The sequence below is a fragment of the Mytilus trossulus genome, chromosome 9 (genome assembly GCF_036588685.1).
Source record: "Mytilus trossulus isolate FHL-02 chromosome 9, PNRI_Mtr1.1.1.hap1, whole genome shotgun sequence".
Taxonomy (NCBI): Eukaryota; Metazoa; Mollusca; class Bivalvia; order Mytilida; family Mytilidae; genus Mytilus; species Mytilus trossulus.
Genome location: NC_086381.1, coordinates 60,797,120 through 60,817,540, shown reverse-complemented (window position 1 = coordinate 60,817,540; position 20,421 = coordinate 60,797,120). Strand labels below are relative to the sequence as shown.

The window sequence follows — 20,421 nt, the reverse complement described above, 5'->3', positions numbered from 1 at the left end:
CAGGCAAATTCAATGAATATTAGGTCAAGGTCAATGGTCAGGGTCGTATTCTTAATTTTGATTTTGACTTGTTTTTCCTTATTTTTATAAACCTAATAAAATTACAACAAATTATTTTTGCTAAATTGTTATTTGCGACATGTCGTTACACTTTAATATTAATTGTGAGAGTATTTTGACCGTAAATGGCAGTTTTCTCGCCTTTTATATTTAGAATAATTCGTAAAGTGATGTAACTCATTAGCCATACATATTACAGACCTCGGGTCTTTTGATTAGAGGTCCTTGTTTCTGACCTTGAAATCGAGGATAAGGTCATAGTCAAATTGAACGTTCTAGATTTTGACCTTTGCTTTAAATTTATATTTATACATTATAAAGCCAGGAACTGAAATTTACACTGAATTTCAATGTTTCCATATCAAAACATAAATTTAGTGTTGAAAAGACCATCAACTGTTGAACAATTGGTTTTTATTAGGTCTTTCAACCTTTTCGGTATAAAAACCTTATATTTTTGGGAATCAGCGTACAATAAGCTGTCATTTTACGCTGAAATTAATATTTGAAAACCAATTTTTTTATATTTTCATATCAAAATAGATCCATACCAGTTGAAAGACCTTCAATCGTCTTTAATTTTTCTTTTTTTTTTCCTGCCTATTTTTTTTTCTTTCCTTCACTGTATTTTTGTTTCGCTAGATGTCGCTTAGCAACGGGTTGTGGATGGTAAAATGTTTTTGACCCGTCCGTCCGTCCGTCCGTCCGTGGGTCCGTCCGTCCGTCAGTCCTGTTTCTTGTCATCGCAACCCCTTTCAAAACACACAACAGAATTTCACGAAACCTTTTCAGATAATAAGGAAATACTATGTAGTTGTGCATATCGACGGGAAATTACGATTCAATTTTTTTTCAAGGAGTTTCGCCCCTTTGAACTTATTTACTTTAATAAACTACTGCAAAAGTTTGTCATCGCAACTCCTCTCAAACCACACAACAGAATTTTACGAAACCTTTTCAGATAATAAGGACATACTATGTAGTTGTGCATATCGACGGGAAATTGCGATTCAATTTTTTTTCTAGGAGTTACGCCCCTTAGAACTTATTTACTTTAATGTACTACTGCAACAGTTTGTCATCGCAACTCCTCTGAAACCACACAACATAATTTCATGAAACTTTGTAGATAATAAGGACATACAATTTAGATTTGCATATTGACAGGAAATTATGATGCAATTTTTTTTTCTTACACATATTTTATTTCTCTAATGACAATGTGGGGACGTGGGGTATGTGAGCGTGCTCACTAAGGTTCTTTGGTTTTGACTGAAGCCGTATAGAGATTTCATATGAGAGTTATTTTCCGTTTTTGTATTTAAAATTTTGAAATGTATTTTTAACTGGAAAAAGTCATAAAATAAAATCAACGGTACCAATTTTGTTGCAACAGATGCGCATTTCGACAAAACATGTCTCTTCAGTGATGCTCGTGGCCAAAATATTTGAAATCAAAAGCTTATATTAAAGATGAAGAGCTATAATCCGAAAGGTCCAAAAAGTATAGTCAAATTCGTGAAAGGAATCAGAGCTTTGCATGAGGGAGATACATTCCTTAATTTATAATAATTTCTAATATTTTCTAACATCAAATTTTAATAACACAAAAAATCCGTATTTTCATGCCAGTACCGAAGTACTGGCTACTGGGCTGGTGATACCCTCGGGGACTAATAGTCCACCAGCAGAGGCATCGACCCAGTGGTAGTTATTAAATCAACGGTACCAATTTTGTTGCACCAGATGCGCATTTCGACAAAACATGTCTCTTCAGTGATGCTCGTGGCCAAAATATTTGAAATCCAAAGCTTATATAAAAGATGAAGAGCTATAATCCGAAAGGTCCAAAAAGTCCATAAAGGTGTAGGTTCTTTTAGTTTGAGGTCCTTGGTCCAAAAAAAATGAAAAGAGGTCAAGGTCATGTTTCAAATTTTGACTTTGGCTCGTTATTTCTTATTTTCAGAAGTCTCATAAGATATCAACCAAATATTTTCACACATTTGTTAGTTGCAACATTTCGTAACACGTGAATTTTAGTTGAAAGGGTACGTACACGTTTGAGGCAAGTTTTCACCTCTATAATATCTGATATTAGTTGGATGGTAATATAACTCATACAATTTATAAAGTAGAGGCCTAGAGTCTCTTGAATTGAGGTCCTTGACTGATGACCTTAAAATTGAGCTCAAGGTCATAGGTAAATTTAATGTTCTAGATTTTGACCTTTGCTTTTACCTCATATGTGTACATGACAAAGCCATGGGGCTTTTTGCATTAGGTTACAAGCAATGTGAACTAGAAAATGCAACCGGGAGTGACCTTTTGTAAACTAGAAGTGACCTTTTGTAAGCCGGAAGTAGCTTTGTTTTGCATTAAATTAATGTACAAGTATATAGAAACATAAATTTTTGGAATCAGTGTCAAGTATAAACTATCAAAAATCACCGGAAGTTACATCTTTTAAACCGGAAGTAAAAAAACTCTTCCTTATTAAAATCTGTTTGTATAAAAACCATATATTTTTAGAATCAGTGTTCATTTATGAATTGAATGCTTCTTTTAGTAAATTAATTGGGGTGTAAAAGCGTTGACCGAACTACATTTTGTATGAAGCGCGAAAGCGCTTCATACTAAAAATGTGCGCATGGTCAACGCTTTTACAACCCTATAAAGTTACAAAAAGAAGCACCCTATAAAGTTACAAAAAGAAGCTGAAGAACGCCTCCGGGTGCGGGAATTACTCGCTACATTGAAGACCTTTTGGTGACCTTCTGCTGTTGTTTTTTTTATTTGGTCGGGTTGTTGTCTCTTTGACACATTCCTCATTTCCATTCTCAATTTTATTCAATACTTATAATTACATTTTTAGCTATGATCATGAAAACACGAATTTTTTAGTTTTCGTATTGTAGTCACCTGTGCACTTTATTGCGGGACCACGTGTTATCATGAATGAAAAGTTTTATTGAATGATGCAATTGCTTATGGAATAACACGTGATGTGCAGTTAGCCAATCAAAATAAAGTATTATAATGAAACATACATCTAATGTAATTATTAAGCTGTCATTTGATGCTAAAATTGACATTTAAAACCAATTTTTACCATTTTCATATAAAAAATACCGATCCTTACTGGTTGAAAGACTATCAATGCTTCTATGAACAATTGGTTTTTAATTCAAATGATTCATATAAGTTACGAAATGTAAAAATTGTACATGCAATTACGCAGTCGCAACTTTAATGAATAAACAGTAAGTTTTGTAATTGTTGCCAATCTTCATCTGTGATCTACAATTCACCAAGCGCACTTTTTGCGAGGTTTTTTTTAAGAAGAATTCTTACTAAGATACTTGTTTAAACATATATATATACAGTGCAGGCGATTTGGTGTCACGATATCACAGTAGCATGGGTTCGAATCCCGGCGAGGGAAGAACCAAAAATTTGCGAAAGAAAATTTACAGGTTGATGTTTAGACGAATTGTATATACATTATGTACACAGCCATGTATCACCATCATTAATGGCGATCCGATGGATACATCTGTTGTAGGTTTGTCACTGACTCAGACGTACTTATGAATACAATTATTTTCTGTGACTGTATCTTACATTAATTTGTAGGATCCTTTACTATAGATAATTTAGGTGATCTGTAACAATAACATCTTCATGCCTTATATATCATGTACTGTAGTACGCCGCTAGATTAAAACTGACGTGTAGAGCCCAGGTGGTCGTGTGGTCTAGCGGGACGGCTGCAGTGCAGGCGATTTGGTGTCACGATATCACAGTAGCATGGGTTCGAATCCCGGCGAGGGAAGAACCAAACATTTGCGAAAGCAAATTTACAGATCTAACATTGTTGGGTTGATGGTTAGACGAATTGTATATATATAGATATATATATATTAATTTTAAAAATGTATTTGTTCTCTATTTTGTTTGGATTTGTTTTTTCGTTTTTTATTATCAAATATCGTCGGTCGTCGCCTGATGTTGTCGTCGTCGTCCGTTAACTTTTACAAACATCTTCTTTTCTGATAAATCAGATTAAACCAAACTTGGCAACACATATTATTGGGGTAGCTAGTTTCAAAACAAATTCCGCCGACCGGCATGCCAACAAACATGGCCACCATGGCTTAAAAAAGAACATATAGGGTAAATGCAGTTTTTGAGATATATCTCAAAAACTGAATCATTTAAAGCAAAATGTTTTTTTTAGGTTAAGATCTATCTGCCCTAAAAATTCAGACGAATCCTACATTTTGTGCATCCTTAAATTCATTACAATATGATACAAACATAGTTGATTTCGAAGATTCATTCAGCTTGGAGTGAGATGTTTTGTTTTGAATTAGTTAATTCAATTTTGTTACTTAAACCGATAATGTTAAGGTTTATAATTCCCTTTCATATATTTTGTAATATTTTATTGTTCTATGTGTTGTTGACGAATACCTAATTTCACGTTTTTAGCTCACCTGGCCCGAAGGGCCAAGTGAGCTTTTCTCACCACTTGGCGTCCGTCGTCCGTCGTCCGTCGTCGTCGTCGTCGTAAACAATTTACATTTTGAACTTCTTCTAGAGAACCACTGAATGGAATGGAACCAAACATGGCATGAATGTTCCTTAGGTGGTGACCAAGTGTTGTCACTTTGTAGCCGATCCATGTTCCAAGATGGCCGCCAGCGGGGGACTTAGTTTAACATAGGACCCTATGGGAAATGCATACAAATGACTTCTTTTAGAGAACCACTGAATGGAATGAAACCAAACATGGCATGAATGTTCCTTATGAGGTACTGATCAAGTGTTGTTACTTTGTAGCCAATCCATCATCCAAGATGGCTGCCAGCGTGGGACTTAGTTTAACATAAGACCCTATGGGAAATACATACAAATGACTTCTTTTAGAGAACCACTGAATGGAATGAAACCAAACATGGCATGAATGTTCCTTATGAGGTGCTGACCAAGTGTTGTTACTTTGTAGCCTATTCATCATCCAAAATGGCCGCAAGCGGGGACTTAGTTTAACATAGGACCCTATGAGAAATGCATACAAATGACTTCTTTTAGAGAACCACTGAATGGAATGAAACCAAACATGGCATGAATGTTCCTTATCAGGTGCTGACCAAGTGTTGTTACTTTGTAGCCGATCCATCATCCAAAATGGCCGCTAGCGTGGGACTTAGTTTAACTAAGGACCCTATGGGAAATACATACAAATGACTTCTTTTAGAGAACCACTGAATGGAATGAAACCAAACATGGCATGAATGTTCCTTATGAGGTGCTGACCAAGTGTTGTTACTTTGTAGTTGATCCATCATCCAAAATGGCCGCCAGCAGGCGACTTAGTTTAACATAGGACCCTATGGGAAATGCATACACATGACTTCTTTTAGAGAACCACTGAATGGAATGAAACCAAACATGGCATGAATGTTCCTTATGAGGTGCTGACTTAGTGTTGTTACTTTGTAGCCGATTCATCATCCAAAATGGCTGCCAGCGGGGGACTTAGTTTAACATAGGACCCTATGAGAAATGCATACAAATGACTTCTTTTAGAGAACCACTGAATGGAATGAAACCAAACATGGCATGAATGTTCCTTATGAGGTGCTGACCAAGTGTTGTTACTTTGTAGTTGATCCATCATCCAAAATGGCCGCCAGCGGGGGACTTAGTTTAACATAGGACCCTATGAGAAATGTATACAAATGACTTCTTTTAGAGAACCACTGAATGGAATGAAACCAAACATGGCATGAATATTCTTTATGAGATGCTGACCAAGTGGTGTTACTTTGTAGCCGATCCATCATCCAAGATGGCCGCCAGTTTGGGACTTTTGAATGAAATCAAACATAGCCTGAATGTGTCCTTCCTTATGAGGTTGTGTTGTTACTTTAAGCCAGATTTTTTATTTTTAATATGATTTCAAAAACCCAAGTAGAATCAGGTGAGCGATACAGGCTCTTGAGAGCCTCTAGTTATTGATATGGCCGCTTATTATCAAATACGTGTATGATTGTTTTATTGTATTTTTCAATTGTTTTTAACATTAAAAACTACTGAAGAGAAAAAAATAGATCTTTCCTGAAGCAAAATGTCTTAAACTGCCAACAGAACCATTTTTAAAAAGAAAATTTTATACGAAAAGTAAGAAAAAAAATGTAAGAGACTGCGTTTAGATAGTACCGAACACCTTGATTAAAATTAATTTTGCTCGTTTAGTTTTCATAAAATTTTGACAAAATGCTTACTTTGACCATTTGAAAAAAATATAAAAAATTGTAAAAACTTGAACAAATCACTTTGGAATCAAATTATTGGATATATAGCAGTTTGACAAACACTAATTTTGATCATTGAGAAGCTTTATTTTCCCCTAACAATACATTGTGATTAAAACGTGTACCTGATTTTACACAGCTATATCCCTGTAGTGTTTGGTACGACCTTAAGTTCAAAGTTTTAATTTCGATTAACGATTTGTAAATTTTGGGTTTAAAATACAATTTTTCATATAACAAAATTTGCCAAATTAAAGCGTATTTGTTTTAAATGAATGGCTTCGATAAGAAAACATTTCATTCTAGATTTTAGAAAAATTAGGCATTTTTTTGCCTACATTGTAGGTACAGTGTATAATGATATATGCAAAATACATTACATTGTATCGATTCTTTTTTTTTAATAGTAATAATTCACACCAGTAGAAATAGTGACTCTATGTGCCTCTAATAAATAAACATGTCAAACTTCGTTTCGTGATAAGCTTTGTGGTAATATCAAAAAAAATGATTGATATAAAGACTAGATTTTTACTGCCTTTGAAATTTGAATACTTACTATAAGAAGTTCCAAACCGTAATGCCAAATACAAGTCATATTAATAGAAGGTATATTGATATTCATTGTTACAGGATGATGACTGCTGTACCCATATTTTGACAGTTTTATTTATTATGTTTGTTTAGTTCACGCATCATTGTAAATATAAATGAATTTGACGTGACTGTCATCAAAATGAGATGTTAAATGCTATAAAACTAGGTTGAATCGGATTTTTCCGACTTGATATAACAGTATAACAAAATGTAGAGATGAGCAACTTTCGAATTAATTATAAATTTGCCATGTTCATGAGTGCATTTAAATGCTTGAATGTTTTAAAAATAGCGTTACTTCACTAAAATTTCACCAATGACATGCGAATATTGAACCATTATAAAATTATAAAATTGATTCACATTCGAATTCAAATAAAATCATCAAATACATCAGAAAAAATATTTACACCAAACGCACGCCTTGCCAACAAACTCACCAGTGACGCCCGAATCATTTAAAGTTAAAAATACGTTACGATGTAGAACATCATTTGGATGTAAACAGCTTTTCCATCGGTTAAAGCTCTGGTTTATCAAATAAGTAATCTAAATACCATCTTTTTATAATCAAATATTATCTGTTTGAATAAATAATATTTTATTGACAGTTGATTTCAGTTTGAAACATACACTAAAAAATAACTTTAAAGTTTAGTTACATTCACGAATTAACATAATTTTGCATTATTTCCAAACCACAGTAGATACAGGTGAGTGACACAGGCTCTTGTGAAACTTCAGTTTATCCAATGAATTGCCAATATTGCAATATCGACAGCTTTTCGCGACAAATGATTCAGAATTGTATGGTTGAAATATCACTTGAATTACTAAAATAATTATTTTGAGTTTGAGTTTTACATATCGATACAGGAAATCTCATGAATATATCATGTATAATTAACCTTTAAATTTTAAACACTTTAAAAAAAGATTTCTATTGTTCCATGCTTTCTGTATTTTGTTTTCTATGTGTATATAGATAATAAAACTGTAGATACGAGTATTGGGATATATAAATTTCAGATCCTTTACCACCACAGCAAGTCACTGCAAAAAGTACCAATGATGGTGTTATCGTCTCGTGGAAAGCGTCCCCTAGAATCCTGTTCAACACAAAAGAATACATTCTGGAATTTTCAAGAAATAACTGGATATCAAAGGAAGAAATACATGTTTCAGCGGACACAAATAGATTGTTAATTCCAAACGTCTTACCTTTAACAACGATATACGCTAGAGTATACACTTGTATTTGCCATTCCATTAGAAGTTCTCCAAGTGATGAGGTCATCACAGATGTTGAAGGTAGGAAACATATAAATTATTCGGTATACATTGATTGGATTCGAAAAATAGCTGATTCCGTTATTGAAATTGAAATTGGTCTTCAGAATACAGTGTCTCGACATTTGTATCTAAGTCTAATCAATTCCTATAAGATGTGGTATGATTGTCAATGTGACAACTCTTTGCACAAGAAACCAAATGATAAAAATAAACAATTTGAAAAGCCCATACCGTCAATTTATGCAAGTCAGCTATAAAAGTCCCCAAAATGAGAAATGCAAAATATTTCAAACGAATGTATGTACAAAAAATGAACGAAAATCCAATATATAACACAACAACAAACGAAAACAACTGAATTACAGGCTCCTGACTATGGATATGCATCTCTTACAGAATCCTTACCTGAGACAGTGGTGTCATACTACAGAATAAGGACGAACTATAAATATCAGTTGAAAAAGTCTCAACTCGTCAGATCGATACAATAAGAAATACATACTAGATTTGCCATTGCAAGCAATAGCGGATGGCACCCTTCCCCCATTGCCAGGCGAGAGGCAGCCATTTAGAAAATTCCAAAGTCAAAGAATGAATCTTCACATGCAATTATCATTTTTATTTAGTTTCATTGAATTTGGAGCATTTTGAAATTTTTGACATTTTTGCTGTTTCCGTGGTTACGGCGGCCATTTTGAAACTTTACACTTCAAAATTCTCATCCAGGCTTGTTAGTCAACAATCTTAATAAGTTTCATAAATTTTGAAGCATTATAATATTTTTGAAATTTTTGACATTTTGGCTGGTGTTTCTATGGTTACAGAGACAATTCCAAAATTTTAATGACAGAAGCCACACTGGTACATGAGAGGGACCATACCATAAAAGTTTCAATGGATTTGACCTACCATTATAAGGGAGTAAAAGCTACTTTTAAGAATTTCCCATAGGGTCTAATGGTAAATGTGTATCCAGTTTCCATGGTAATTGCAGCCATTTTGGAATTTATAAATATGGTCAACACATCTTATCATGCAAGGCCACATTTCCATAAAGTTTGATCAGGTTGGGTCTTATAATGAAAGATTGAATGGATTTGCAATTTTGATTTTTTTTTCACATTTTTGCTCCGTTGAGGGTGCCATTATTACAAAAAGAATGTGAATTCATAAACAGGCAGAATAAAACATGACCTTGTGCAATGCAAAGATACCGATACATTGGTTTTTTTCACGATAATTTAACCGAACACCATATGTATGTTCCTATACATTTTGTGATGTTTAACATTGTGATGACGTTTGATTACATATACTTGCTCCCATCTAGTTCACCGACAATCATTCCACATCTAATTTTATATTTACATACACAAACTTTAATAGAAAATTAAGAACAATTCTGTATATTTTTGCTAAAGTCAATAAATAATTGCGTTCAGAAACCTTTGTAAAACTGTCACCATAATCTTGAATATGCATAGTTTCTATTTGAAGTATTTAAGACTCATAAGGATATTTTAATAAATGCCCATGTTAAAATAAGGTATAAACTGTAAGTAAAAAATCAAATATTCTTTTCAATTATTTTTTAGTATCTAAAATTATTATCGTATTACTCATTTTATTTGTCAAATCATTGTTTATCTTTAAAAATATCTTTCATGATGTATTAGAGAAAAAGAAACGTCTTCGAAATCATCCTATCAAGCAGCAAATATGTATAAAATTAAGATGTGGAATGATTGCATATAAGAAAACTTGCAACGAGAGAATAAATGACAGAAAGCAAAACCCCTACTGCATAGTCAGCAAAAAAAGTCCCGCGATGACAAATGAGGAGATATATTACTCTATTTGAAATAAAGGAAATGACTGCCAATGCTTGTATCTTTCCATATATATCCATAAAACAATATGATCATCTTTTGAATTATCAGTATAAAACACGTTCACAAGAAAGTGTATTGTTTATTGCGAACATGTACATAGAATTCACTCTAGTATATCAATTCAATACAACAATTGAATTCCTAGCCACTTTGCCGGTTAACATGAAACAAAAGTAACATAAAAGATCAACTTATATAATATGTCTGTCAAAGGTGTCACAGGTTTTTATTTTTTTTACGGTCGGTAATATAAGTGATATTAGGGAAGCTCAACTTTCTGTATGCATAACAAAGTAAGTATGACCTTAGAAAATTAAGGGTTATAACATGATACAACACACATGTCAAAACCCCTGAGTTTATATACAATTGTTTTTAGCCTGCTAATATAGTTACTATATGTTGGTTGCATACCGGTAAATAAAGACAATGCAATTTCTCATAGGAAAAATTGTTATGGCTATAACTGCGCAAATTTTATTGTTAAGTATTGGGGAAAAAAATATTTTTCTTGAATGGGAAGCTCATATACACTGCTATTTCCAACGGTAAAAACATGCACTATACTGCCAACATTTATATACATATCAGTTTGAACTTCTACTACAATTATGTACTCACCCCTCTCTATTTACTTTAGGTGTTTTATAGAATTCAATTTGTCCTTTATCCATCTGACTTTGTACTGGTAATATTTCTACGTTATGTCATCATAAGATGATCTGAGAACTAGTACGCAAACAAAACAAATATCTAGAAATGTTATATATCCTCCTAACTGTCTTTATAAAGTGCAACCTATCAACATTTTTATGCCCAATTTATTTTGCCCCATTTATGAGCATTACGTTTACTGGTCTGTGCGTCTGTTCGTTGGTTGGTCTGTTCGTCCATTCGTGCATCCGTCCGTTCTTTGATCCGTCTGTTTGATCGTCAGTCTGTCCCGCCTAGGTTAAAGTTTTTGGTCGAGGTAGTTTTTGATAAAGTTGAAGTCCAATCAACTTTAAAATCTTTATAATTTTAATGCCAAATAAGAGATTTTACCCCATTTTCACGGTCCACTGATCATAGAAAATGATAGTGCGAATGGGGCATCCGTGTACTTGGGACACATTCTTGTTAGTTGTATACTGTAGAATTATCGAAATCCATTCATCACATGCTCATATATAAAGCCTCGGTCACTATTTACCAGAAAGCTCGAAATGATGCCTAATGGATAACTTTTTTCAATCCGTTCATGTCCGTTAGACGTCCATTCTTATCCATTAAACATCCGTCCATATCCGTTGCATGTCCGTTGAGCGTACGTGTTATCCGTCGACGTCCGTTCTGTCCGGTGGAAAATTTTAAGCAAGTTCAAAACTTTGAACGGACGCCCAACGGATGAACTGTCCGTTGAACGTCCGGTAGGCGTCCATTTTGTACGGTACTTGTCCGTTTCATTTCCGTTTTGTATCCATTACGTGTCCGTCATACATCCGTTTGAGGTCTGGCAGATATATTCACCAACGGACTTCTAAGGGACGTTTAACAGATAAAACGGATGTTGAACGAATGCGAAACGGACTTCTACCGAACATATAATGGATGAAACATATGATGAACGGATCTGAAACGGATAAATGCCTTTTGAAAATTTCGCGTAGGAAATGACAATTATTGTTTTTTTTCAGATTTCTTAGGTTCATGAATTTTTATTCATAATCAATCTTAGAGTAAGAGCACGTCGTCACAATCAAGCAGCTTTTATTTAGGCTAGACACTGCCCTCGTGTGGCGTTTTGAAGAACAAACCAAAACCAGTTACACAGAAACATTTTGAAAATTGATGCGATGTACATGTATTATCATTGTCGCCTTTAATTTTCCCGTATATTTTATTCATAAATTTTGTTACTTAAATGGCAAGACAACCTCGTACTCTGTTATTACAATATAAGACGTAATATTACAGAAACATGACTGTAAGATGATGAAAACTGTTTCCTTTTATTTACCGATAAACATGTCTTGAATATTAACTTTTTTCAAATTCCAATCTGAGTTACGAAAAAAGTTTAACTATTATTTCGGAAATTAGTGGTAAAATAGTATACGTATCCCTATGGTATCAAAACCATTCGTTTCCTTACGGGTTTGTAAATATGAATTGGTTAATTGATATACATATATGAGTAACATCAAAACAATACTATTTCCAAATATCAATAGATTCTTTAGAAACTACATTTAACATTGCATTTTCAAAATAATATAAAGATATTCTGGAAGATTTTCACCTGTCAACGAAATGTATGTGCCCCGACACCAGCTTAATGATTCATTTAATTTTCATTGCTCTTATTATCTTATTCTATAGATTTTATACATTTTATAGTTCTTGATAAAAGAAAATACCAATCATAAAAGAAGTGAAAGATTCCCAAAGCAAATTCAAACTCATAAGTCGATAATTAACTGACAACTCCCTAGGAAAACGATCACAATACAAAACAATAACATTATACAAAACATAATATAGAACAACCCAAAGGTTGGGCAAAACAAACATTACCACAAATCGAGGGTGATCCCATGTGATCCGTAATGGTAGACAGACATTACTCCTATCAGAATACTGTCGTGTTGTTCATTAAAGAACAAAGCATATGATAATTCTGATTAATGAATTCACATTCGAGAAAAAGACGACCGGATTGCATTAATTACAATTGTCAATATTGGTAAAACCTATTTAAAAACTATTTAATCGTGAATTTAACAGGTCCTACACCACCAGAAATTTTAAAGGCTGTATGCATTGAAGACAGCATAGATATAACATGGGCTAAACCACTTCATCCAGTATTAGATTTTGTAAAAAATTACAAAATTGTAATTGATGAAGGTGACAACAATATCAACGAGACTGTAGAGAAGGATAAATCATCATTTTTAAAACGCTTTTGTAAACCATTTACAACTTACAAGTTCAGAATTGTGACATGCACAGTCAATGGTCTGGAAAGTCATCAAAGTCCAGTTGTATCAATTCAAACAAAAGGTAAGAATATGGATTAACATCAAATGATTTATGAGATGAAGATTAACGCAAAAATTATTCATCTCACATGATTTTTTTTGTAATTTAGAAATATCTTGATTGGCGTTATAGATTGGACGAAAAAGGTGACGATATTCCATGTCAAATATATAAATACATATATATTTATCTCTCTTATTCTTACACAATGTATCTCATTCTGGACCTGCTAATTATTTTTATTTAATTAACGTCTGATTCCTTAGATTTCAGTTCTTCACAAATCAAATTTCGATTAAGACGTGCCATTTTCTAACTTTCTTTGTAATTTCCTATTGTGACGTCATGAAAAAAAATACCACTATGCCGGATAACTTCACAAAGACAAAACACATCTTTTGCAGATCATTCAAAAAGAAGGATAAAGTTTGTTAGCAAATCGTTTTCAAGTTATTATGGACAAATATTCCACAACCAAATATTGGTCAATACGATATTTATCCACTCTCGACAGGTTTATTATCTAAAGGTGTAATACCACTATTAGTCTGTGTCAATTTTTCACTTTCCAAACATTCTCAGTAGAATGTATCTTCTTTTCAAATAAAAAATTACTTCGTACTGTCCACTACTATAGAAAAACATGCACATGACATTTCATTTTATTGCAAATAAGAAAATCACAATCACTGTAAAATAACCAATCAAAAGTCTTTTACCTGTGTACATGCTCTACCTACCTACCTAGTCCTTATTATGCCCGGGGCACATAGGGCAAGGACTAGTTTTTTCCACTCATCTCTGTTCTGTGCTTTCTTTTCTATTACACACCAGCTGATTCCATGTTCTTTCATTTCAGCTTCAACTGTTCTTCTCCAAGTTGTTATGGGGCGTCCTTTCTTCCTTTCCCCCTCAGGTGTCCATCTTAAGGCTACTCTGGTCAAGTCCTCTGCTGGTCTTCTTAGAACATGGCCAATCCATCTCCATCTTTTCTGCTTCAATAAAGTCTCCATGTTGTTGGATCCTGTTGTTTCATGGAGGTCTTTGTTGGTAATCTTACGCGGCCAGAATATCCTTATAAGATCTTTCTAAGGCAACCATTGTGAAAACTGGAGAGCTTGTTGATGTCTTTTTCTGTCATTCTCCAGCATTCCGCCCCATATAGCAGCACTGCTAGTACACAACTGTTATATAATCTTATTTTGGTGTTCTTACTGATGTTGCTTGTCTTCCAGATGTGTCTTAGTTTTAAAAATGCACTTCTTGCTTTTCCTATTCTGGCTCTGATGTCTTTGTCTGCTCCTCCTTCAGATGTTACTATGCTGCCCAAGTAGGTGAAAGATGAAGTGCAGTCTAGGGGTGTTCCATTTAAATCTATTAAAGGAGGCTCTGTGGTATTAAGAGGCATGACTTCTGATTTCTTGATGTTGATGTTTAATCCAATCAAACTTGCATTCTTTTGTAACTTAGTGGTTTTGTCTTGCATGTGTGTTTCTAGATGCGACAATAAGGCCAGATCATCTGCATAGTTCAGATCTTCTAGGTAGTTAAAAAGAGTCCACCTAATGCCTGTGTTGTTGCTGTTACTGATGGTGGAATTCATTACCCAATCGACAACTATAATGAATAGAAGGGAAGACATAACACAGCCTTGTCTAACTCCAGATTTTACTAGAAAGCTGATGTCTGATGAAGTTCTCACAGTGCATCTGAATTCTGTATAGAACATTTTGATAAGTTGTACTATTTTTGCTGGTATTCCATAGCATCGTAAAATCTTCCATAAGCTTTCTCTGTGTATGCTGTCAAAGGCTTTTTCAAAGTCTATAAAGTTGATTATTAATTGTCTCTGCCATTCTGTGCACTGTTCAATGATGTTTCGTAGCACAAATATGTGGTCACAACAATTCCTTCCTTTTCTAAAGCCTGCCTGTTCTTTTCTGAGTTTGTTATCAATTGCTGTTTTAATTCTGTCTATTAAGATTTTGGTGAAAATTTTGCTTGGGATCGGTAATAAGGTGATTCCTCTCCAGTTGTTGCAGTTTGTGATATCACCTTTCTTAGCCAGTCTTATGATGTTACCTTCTGACCAGTTTTTCGGTATCTTGATAGTTTGCCAAATCTTTTTGAATGGTGTATGAAGAATGTTTGCTGTTAAGGTTGGATCTGATTTAAATAGTTCTGCTGATAGTTTATCGTTTCCTGGAGCTTTATTGTTTTTAAGACTCTTTACTGCTTTGATAATTTCCGATCTTGATGGAATTCTATATTTACTTCAAGGTCGTGCTCTGCTATGGGTATGTTTGCTGTTGTTTCTGGTTCTGGCCTATTATTAAAATACTTCTTTGAAGTGCTCATTCCATCTATTCTCTTGTTCTCTTTCAGATGTTATTAGATTACCCTGTTTGTCTTTTACTGGCATGTTGGTGTTTCTTTTTTTACCACAAAGTTTCTTCGTAATTTGGTAAAGGTCGCCCATTCTTTGCTCAGACGCAGCTTTTTCAGCCTCTAGAGCCAATCCCTCAATGAAATCTTTCTTATCTTTTCTGGTGGCTTTCTTAACGTCCTTGTTACAGTTAGAGAATTGGTCCCTTAGTCTGTCTTTTAGTCTATCAGAGTGAGTGTTGCAGATCTTTTTCTTTAGCTCTTTCCTGTTGTCAATCAGCGACCATGTCTCTTGTTTGGTCCATTCTTTGTGCTTTTGGCGTTTGAAACCCAATATTTTTTCACTGGTCTTTTTAAACAGATCTTCCACTTCTTGCCATTGTTCATCTACTGTTTCACTTTCTTCAGTGTTGTTACTTTTTAGTTGTTCTAAGAGTTGAAAGCGATTCTTAAGTTCTAATTTGAAGTCATGGTTGGTTTTCATGTGTCTGAGTTTCACTGTGTCGAATCTCTGTACCCTGCAAGGTTCTGATGCTCTCATTAGTTTGAGTTTGATGTTTGCTGTGACAAGATGATGGTCACTTCCAACATCAGCGCCTCGCCTTACTCTCACATCCTGTAAGGATCTCCTCCATTTGCCATTAATTGCTATGTGGTCGATCTGGTTTTTATCGCTGCCTCCAGGTGATACCCAAGTCAGCTTATGGACATCCTTGTGTCGGAATAATGTTCCACCTATTACAAGATTGTTCAGTCCACAGAAGTGTACTAGATGTTCTCCATTTTCGTTCATGATCCCACAGCCATGTTTTCCCATTATTTTCTCAAAACCACTGTTGTCTTGCCCTACTTTAGCATTAAAATCTCCCATGATGATTGTTAGGTCTTTTTGGGGGATTTTCTCTATCTCAGCTTGAAGCATTTCATAAAATTCTATCTTAATTTCTTTATCAGCTTCATTTGTTGGAGAATAGACTTGGATGATTGATGTCTTTATAGGTTTTGTATTTAGTCTTGCTGTTATTATTCTTTCACTGACTGGATTATACTCAATGAGTGATTTAGAAGATGATTTGTTGAGGATGATGGCAACTCTCCCCTGGTGTTTGTCATCGTTTCTACCAGAATATATGATCGTGTCTTCTGTATTTGTCAAGTTTTTGCCAAACCCTGTCCATCTACATTCACTTATACCTAATATGTGCAGCTTGTTTTCCTTCATTTCTCTTAACACTTGGGCTTGTTTTCCTGCCTCATACATGGTACGGACATTCCAAAAACCCAATTTAAGTATGGTTCTCGCATTCAGAATACTTTTCATGTGACTAGCTTCCTGCTGGCTTTCACTAGTCCCATTCATATGCGCAGAATTCTGCTGGTATTCTGATGTTACGAGACGAGTTAAATTTTTTCTAATCCTTGTTTCCGTAATCAGATGCTGTTTTATGAGTAGGGGAGATTACCCCCTAGCTCAACCTCCAAGCTCTAGTAACCATGTAACCTCAAGTTTTCCAAATCTGCTATAGAAACCCCAAATAAAATATTCCATTTTGTCAAAAAAAATTGTTGATGAATTATTGACTTACCGTATTCAGGTGACCTTCAGTTTACCCTAATAGCTAAAAACTAGTTACACATGTATAAATGGTGGGCAGTCATTGAAAGGAAAAGAATGTCAACAGTTAAAGTGAAACAAAAGTGGATCATTGCGTTAACTTATTCAATCCACAAAAAAAAATCTTATACAGGTAAAAATGATAGTTTGCTTTTTATTCAACCTATAACATGTAATCAAATAGACCTAAACAAATCAAAATTCACAAGTTCGGTATTTTATTTACATGTATGTTACTGTTTATATCAGGTTATAGGTGTAATACCACCAAATCATGGTACATCACATCCGGTTGTATACGAAAGTAGGTCGAAAAAAATATTCCCTTGAATTTGACAGTTGTAGGTAACTAATCCTACATTTTATTGCAGTAAAACCATGTCTGTGTCATAAACAAATGTCTTGGGTATTTCAAAACACCATTATTTTTTTTGGGGATTTCTATAGAAAATTTTGTAATCTTGAGGTTGCATGGTGACTAAACCTTGTACACAGATAAAAGAAGGGGAGAAATTTGATTGGTTAACTTCAATTAATAGTTATTTTCTTATATGCAATGAAATGGAATAAGATTTTTTTTCTATAGAACTGGACAGGATAAAACTTTACTCATATGCCAATTATTTCTTTATTTGAAACAAAGAAAAATTCTGCACATTTTTTAAAAAGTGCAAATTTAACAAAGACTAATAGGAGAAAATCAATAGTGGTATTACACCTATTTGACAATCGACTATCTCAAGATGTCATCTCGAAAGTTAAGTTGATGGTGTCTTAACTAAAATAAACACGAAATTCTGATATATATTTTCAATTACATGCAGTGAGTGTTTATTTAGTTTTCAATATTGTAATTCGAATATACTTTTTAGTATGTTATAAATTTCAAATATGAGAATTTAAGTCAAATTGGTGAACATAAATGTGACAGCGAGTGCCCCTTTAAGAATAAATGGTTACATTTATTTTATAAAAAATGATTGCATCCTTAAAGCACAGGTTGCATTCATATATGTAACTGACAATATAAGAAGTGATCTGACTTTCAGTCAATAAAAAAATTATTAAATAAACAACGTCATCGTGTAGTCATCGAAAAGATCAGAATGTTACATGTTGAAAAATGTTATTATATTTACATCAGGTAAAGAGATGCTGGAAAACGTTTTCTATTTGTCTAATACTACTTTTATCAGGTTTCACTAAAACGGAAAGCGAAAATTTCCAGAGGCTATCAGAGCTCCTAAGTAATGTTGTATATCGGATTATCAAAGAAAGATTTGATAAGGAATATCCTGCAGGTGACCTTCAAAAATTACTTCAACAAAATGAGCAGACTCTAGAGGCACATTTAACTGTAGATCAAATGAATCAAATACTTCCAAAGGCAAAAAAAGGTAAGTTGTATACAACAGTGTATATATGTTCATGGATACATTCCAACAGGTGATTTCATAAAGAAAGTACTGAAAACTAACATACTTTGCTAGACATCGTAAAATAATATTCGTATTTGTTAATATTTTTTAATCTAGCTAGAATCTTAAAAATTCTTTAAATCTTATATTTATATATACTTCATGTTTAGTTGTTTGCGACTAAAATGATACAAAACATATGTATTGATCTTCCGAACCTGTCGTTGCAATATTTCGGAATCTGTACACATACAATATTTTATACGGTTGGAGAATTCGCTTTTATGTTGGTTTTTTTTTCATCTTAAAACGTTCTTTTCTCTCATTATTTTGTGAATTGCTACAAAAACAAAACATGTTAATATATTTTACTGCATAACTTACATGTTATAGACTCTACAAATTGGGATTTTTCCGTAATCATTTCTGATTTTTTTTTCTGATTTGGTACCTTTGTAAAGAATTGCTAGTCTTTATTTTGAATTTTGCTACCATTTAGCAAGGTATAAGAAAATAAACTTATCATAAATACCAGGACTAAATTGTATATATACGCCGACAATATACTGCTACACAAATTATGTTGCAGCTGAAGAAATTAATGATAAGTAGTACCTTATACCGTTTTCATAATCACCCAAATTATGAAGTTATGTGTCCATAGTACACGGATGCCCCACTCGCACTCTCATTTTCTATTTTCAGTGGACCTTGAAATTGAGGTCAAAATTATAATTTGGAATTATAATTAGAAAGATCATATCATAGGGAACATGTGTACTAAGTTTCAAGTTGAATGGACTTCAACTTCATCAAAAACTGTCTTGACCAAAAACTTTAACCCGAACTTCGCAATAATCATTTTCTATGTTCAGTGGACCATGAAATCGGGGTCAAAACTATAGTTTGGCATTAAAATTAGAAAGATCATATCATGGGGAACATGTGTACTAAGTTTCAAGTTGAATGGACTTCAACTTCTTCAAAAACTATCTTGACCAAAAACTTTAACCTGAAGCGAACTGACGCACAGACGAACGGATGCACAGACGGACTGACGGACGAACGGAGGCACAGACCAGAAAACATAATACCCCTCTACTATCGTAGGTGGGGCATAATTATGAAGTTATGTAACATCTACTCGTGGAGATATGTATTTATCATTAAATTTAAGGATAGTTGTTTTTGAGATTTTGGATTAATTAGTTATAGTTATCAAAAGTGCCAGGATTATAATTTTATACGCCAGACGCGCGTTTCGTCTACATAAGACTCATCAGTGACGCTCAGATCAAAAAAGTTAAAAAGCCAAATAAATACAAAGTTGAAGAGCAAAATTCCAAAAAGTTGTGCCAAATACGGCTAATGTAATCTACTCCTGGGGTAAGAAAATCCTTAGTATTTCGAAAAAATCAAAGTTTGTAAACAGAAAATTTATAAAAATGACCATATAAATGATATTCATGTCAACACCGAAATGCTGACTACTGGGCTGGTGATACCCTCGGGGACGAAACGTCCACCAGCAGTGGCATCGACCCAGTGGTGTAAATAGTTATTAACATTGTATGTAAATTTGAAAATCAATGGTCTACAATAATTTGAAAAACAGTGATTTGAATAACAGTGAAATTGGATTCATTTTTTTTATTGGTAAGGTACCTTGTCAAATTGTAGTTTTTAGTTTATCAATATCATTCCAATGTTAAATAATATTTGTTATTTCCTAGTAGCCTTTTTTATCTTCCTGAAAAGAAATTCTATAGAAGGGTTATTTAAACCAATCGACAGTGATAGAGGATGTATAAATCTTT

The 20,421-nt window shown here is 33.7% G+C and overlaps 1 protein-coding gene across 1 annotated transcript; it reads right to left on the bottom strand.

Moving 5' to 3' along the window:
- Positions 1-14,261: 14,261 nt before the first annotated feature.
- On the bottom strand, positions 14,262-16,931 carry LOC134684817 (uncharacterized). The gene is made up of 2 exons (XM_063544125.1): positions 15,587-16,931; positions 14,262-15,337 (listed from the first exon to the last, which is right to left on the bottom strand). The coding sequence occupies exons 1-2, from the start codon at positions 16,929-16,931 to the stop codon at positions 14,262-14,264; spliced, it is 2,421 nt and encodes an 806-aa protein (XP_063400195.1).
- Between the last annotated feature and the right edge of the window lie 3,490 nt (positions 16,932-20,421).

Excerpts from the sequence above, each read along its gene's own strand:
- LOC134684817 (XM_063544125.1), bottom strand. The coding sequence starts at position 16,931 with ATGAATGGGACTAGTGAAAGCCAGCAGGAAGCTAGTCACATGAAAAGT. Across the intron at positions 15,338-15,586 it reads GCCAGTAAAAGACAAACAGG|CAAACATTCTTCATACACCA; the intron begins GTAATCTAATAA and ends CAACCTTAACAG.